Genomic DNA, 4,821 nt, shown 5'->3' with positions numbered 1-4,821 from the left:
AAAGAAAAGAAAAGAAAAGAAAAGAAAAGAAAAGAAAAGAAAAGAAACAGGCTTCTGCCAAGCCTGGCAACCTGAGTTTGATCCCAGGACCCACATGTGAAAGGAAAGAATTAATTCCCTCAAGTTGTCCCCTGACTCCCACACATGTGCCATGAAATGAATACACACACACACACACACACACACTGAATGAATAAATAGAAGATAGATAGATAGATAGATAGATAGATAGATAGATAGATAGATAGACAGACAGATAGATATGTAATATTTTTAAAGACAAAAGAATACACAAAAGCTGGGTATGGTGGCATACACCTGTAATTCTAGCACTGTGGGAGGCAGAGGCAGGTGGACCTCTATGAATTCAAGCCAGCCTGGTCTACAAAGTGAGTCCAGGACAGCCAGGGCTACACAGAGAAACCCTGTCTGGAAAAATGAAGGGGAAAAAAAAGAATACATAAATAAAGGAAGTAAAGGTGGAAGGCTAGCAAGATGGCTCAGTAGGTAACAGCACTTGCTGTCCAAGCCTAGCTTAACCCGAGTTCACCTCAGAAACCTCCGTAGGAAGGGAAAAAACAGTGTGAGTTATTCTCTGACCACACACGCTGGCGTGTGTACACGCACACTCCCACCTCCCCATCCCCCACATACACACACTAATACTAAATGGGATAAAAATTTAAAAGCAGATCAGATGAAGGACGAAAGGTTGTGATATCCACAGACCCACATACCAGCACAGACACTCACGTATGCTATGTACATGTGCACACACTAGAAACACACCACACACATACACTCGATGCGCAAAAGGGGTGGGAGGCAGAACAGCTGCCAACTTGTCTTTCACTGCCCAAGTGGCAGCAACTGGCCTATGTGTCATACCCTGCCCAAGGCTACCAGCATGCTGTAGGTACAGCACACACACACACACGCACACACACGCACGCACACACACACACACACACACACACACGCACACACACACACGCATACACACACGCATACACACACGCACACACACACGCACGCACACACGCACACACACACACACACACACCGTATCCCTCACCCTCCGCCACCTACCAGCCCCCACCTTCCCAGCTATCTGTGACAGTCCCAGCCTGGGATCCTTGCATCCTGCCCTTGGGCTCCTGCCCCAGCCGGCCAACTTCCCACCCCCTCATCACCAGCCTTGAAGTATCAGGTTGCGTTTCCGGCCTCTTTTTTCCAAACCCCAAAGCCACCAGCACCTGTCCCCTAGCCTGCCTCATTCCACAGCCAACAGGCTGAAGGGAAGACATAAGCCCCAGTCAGAGGTGGGGGATGGCAGGGCCTGTCCCCACACTGGGGCTCCTGGCTGCCCTTGTTGTGTGTGGTAAGGGTGGACATGACTCCCTTCCTGGGGGCCTTCTATGCCCACCCGGGCCCCCACTGCATGGTCCCCTCCCTACAGTAATGCCTAATTCCTGCTCCCACTCTGCCCTTTCTAACCTCGGGTGCCTGCTCCCAGGGAGCAACTGGCTTCCCTCTGCTTTGCCCAGCCCAGGGCTGACCCAGCAGGACCACAGGGAAGCTTCCTTCCTGGGTCCAGTGACCAGCACCCTATTCCTCTCCCCCACCCTCCCAGGCAGCTGGGGCCTAAATGAAGAGCAAAGGCTGATCCAGCACCTGTTCAAAGAAAAGGGCTACAACAAAGAACTTCGGCCGGTGGCTCGAAAGGAGGACAAAGTGAATGTGGCAATGAGTCTCACCCTCTCCAACCTCATCTCCCTGGTGAGTGGACCTTCCTGGGATGGCCTGGGCTGAGGAGAGGAGGGCAAGAAGGGACAACCTCCCCAAGGCCTCATGCTGACCAGCTCCTCTTTTGTGAGACATACCTGACTATTGTCCATGCCAGATGGTGCTATGGGTCTACAGCCCCCCACAGCCGTCAGACCTTGCCTCCCACTGTCACTGCTACTTCCTGTGCTCCCCAAGGACTCACTTCAGCAGCCTCCTGCCCTTCTGTAGTTTGCCCACCCACCTCGATTTGTTGCTCTAGTCTGCCCTGGCCCTTCCAGCTGCCATGGTCCCCTGGAACCAGGCAGATTGGATTCCTGGTGACTGAGTTTGGGTGAAAGATCTGACCGGAACCTTTGGGGACAACTCTCTTATTCGATTACAGAAAGAAGTGGAGGAGACCCTCACCACCAACGTGTGGATAGATCATGTAAGGACACCCTGCCGAAGGCTGCGGTCCCCTCATGCTCACTTCTAGGGATCCACAGCTCCTGTGGACGTGCCTTTGGGAGAGCTTGGCCACACAGAGCCCAGCCGCCCTTTTCCACTGAGGCCTCTGCTAGCTCTGAGAAAGACTAGGGTTCCTCTGTGCTAAAGTTGCCACTGTGCCCCCATCTCTTTGTTGTTGCTTGAGGCAGGGTTCTCTGACCCTATTTCCCTGGCTGGCCTAGAACTTATGATATAGACCAGGCTGGCCTCAAACTCACAGAGATTCGTTTGCATCTGCAAGACTGGAATTCTTCAGTCCCTGGGACTAAAGCACTGAGACACCAGCCCCTATCTGCATTAGAAGTCACTCTTCTAATCGAAATATCGGAACTGGTAGTCATAGCATAGAAAGAAGCCTGCCTGGGACAGAAATTGTGCTCGTTGTGGTGTAACATATATATCTCGCACAACTGTCCATGACAGGCCTAAATCTCACTCTTTACCTACCTCCTCCAATTTTATTTTGTTCTCAACTCTCAGGCATTGTTCAGTCTTCCCTAGAGAAGTGAGGACCACTGGGGAGGGTGGGCAGAGGCAGAGCCCACTTCTGATGTCCTTTTGACCTTGCAGGCCTGGACAGACAGCCGGCTCCAATGGGATGCCAACGACTTTGGGAACATTACTGTCCTGCGCCTGCCCTCCGACATGGTGTGGCTACCAGAGATCGTACTGGAGAACAAGTTGAGAGGAAGCCTCCCAAACCTCCCTGCCTCATCCTGCTTCCCTTCCTTATGCCCCTCAGCCCACACCTTCAACTCCCCTGGCCCACCCTTCCTTCCTCTCCTGGCTCCTCCAGTCTTGCCAGTTCCTGGCTGGGCTGAGCACACAGTGATTATGGTTCCCATCCCACAGCAATGATGGCGCCTTCCAGATTTCCTACTCCTGCAATGTGCTTGTTTATGACTCGGGCGATGTGACCTGGCTGCCACCAGCCATCTTCCGCTCCTCCTGCCCCATCTCTGTCACCTACTTCCCTTTCGATTGGCAGAATTGCTCCCTCAAATTCAGGTGCGTCCACCCGAATGACTCTCACCCCAGGACTCCCAGCCAGGGGCAGGAGGCGGTGAATGAAATGCCGTCAGGCAGAGGCCTTGGTTCTGTACTGACCAGAATCCCCTCAGACAGACCTCAGCCTGTCCCAACTAGCCCTTCCCCCTCTGCCACTACCTCCTGCCCTCAGAAGCCCCACCCAGAGACTCTTTGCCCACTGTTCTCTCCAGTTCACTCAAGTATACAGCCAAGGAGATCACGCTTAACCTGATGAAGGAGTCAGAAGACGGCCGCAGCTACCCTATCGAGTGGATTATCATTGACCCTGAGGGCTTCACAGGTACTTCAGAAGCTGTGGTGGATGAGCCCTGAAGGTGCACACAGCTGTGGCTGTGCACACAGTCACACCAGCGCCTTCCACACCCACAGCTGGAGGGGCGGGGCAACACACACACATGCAGGGACAGGCATGTCCACATAGCTTACACATTTACAGTTACTACTCCAGAGACTCCAAAAGCAGACCTGAAGGAAGGGGGACCCCTCACCACCACTGTCCGCAGCACACAGTAGGTACTCGTGAGTGCGTCAGGGTCTCTGAGGATAGACGTAGGTGGTGCAGGGGCTATCAGGCCTTCTTGTACCTGGAGAGCCTGGGGATGGGGATGGGGATGGGGCTCCCATGGATGGGTGCATGCCACCATCAACGCCCTCTGTGACTAGCTCAGCTCTGTGGGGCTCCCGACTCAGTCCTGTCCAGAAGAAGAAACTGTGTCTTCTGGTTTCAGGGCTGGGATATCCTAGCTGGGAGTTTTACAAGCATCTAATGTTCTCCCTAAGATGGAGGCCAAGGAGGCTGGCCAAGAGCTGTCACTAGAGCTTTTGTTTTTAACTTAGAAGACAAACTCAAAGGCACATGTAACACACACGCCTGTAATCTCATTACTTGGGAGGCAGAAACAGAAGAACTGCCCCAATTTCAAAGCCAGCCTAGTTTACACAGGGAGTTCCAGGCCAGCCGGGGCTACACGCCAAGACCCTGTTTCAAAAACTAACAAAACAGGGCTGGTGAGAGGCTCATCAGGTAAAGGTACTTGCTGCTAAAACATGAATTCAATTCCTGGAGCCCATACAGTGGACCCACAAGTTCTCCTCTGACCTATATACACCTAACAATACAAAAGAAAAGCCATTGTGGTGGTACACACCTGTAATCCCAGCACTTTAAAGGCTGAGGTAGGAGGATCATGAGTTCAAAGACAGCATTGACTACATAGTGATATCTGAATTTGAACTGCAAACTCGAGGGCCAGGAGCATTTATTTTAGTTTCTTTTTTTTTTTTTTTTTTTTTTTTTAGGTGCTACATTTTATTTAGTGTGGGGGGTAAGCATATGTATCAAGGACAATTTGCATGAGTCAGTTCTCTCCTTCCCAGAGTCTGAACTCTTAGGTCAATCTTGGCAGACACCTTCCAATTCATGAAGCCATCTCATTGGCTCCTGACAGTGAGAAAGAAAGAAAGAAAGAAAGAAAGAAAGAAAGAAAGAAAGAAAGA

At 51.7% G+C, this 4,821-nt stretch overlaps 1 protein-coding gene across 3 annotated transcripts in view; it reads left to right on the top strand.

Moving 5' to 3' along the window:
* The first annotated feature begins 1,329 nt into the window (after positions 1-1,329).
* Chrnd (cholinergic receptor nicotinic delta subunit) overlaps positions 1,330-4,821 on the top strand; it is a 7,511-nt gene continuing 4,019 nt past the window's right edge. The window contains exons 1-6 of one of the 3 annotated variants that reach the window (XM_055619365.1): positions 1,330-1,381; positions 1,634-1,779; positions 2,171-2,215; positions 2,845-2,954; positions 3,127-3,282; positions 3,495-3,604. In XM_055619365.1, coding sequence (XP_055475340.1) covers positions 1,330-1,381; positions 1,634-1,779; positions 2,171-2,215; positions 2,845-2,954; positions 3,127-3,282; positions 3,495-3,604 — 619 coding nt within the window. Of the gene's footprint in view, positions 1,382-1,624; positions 1,780-2,170; positions 2,216-2,844; positions 2,955-3,126; positions 3,283-3,494; positions 3,605-4,821 lie in introns of all 3 variants that reach the window. The other 2 variants (XM_055619364.1, XM_055619366.1) reach the window with 2 other exon arrangements.

The sequence above is a fragment of the Psammomys obesus genome, unplaced genomic scaffold (genome assembly GCF_907164565.1).
Source record: "Psammomys obesus unplaced genomic scaffold, mPsaObe1.curated_primary_1811, whole genome shotgun sequence".
Taxonomy (NCBI): domain Eukaryota; kingdom Metazoa; phylum Chordata; class Mammalia; order Rodentia; family Muridae; genus Psammomys; species Psammomys obesus.
Note: the sequence above shows the minus strand (reverse complement) of the source record. Positions and strands in the feature narration are given on the sequence as shown.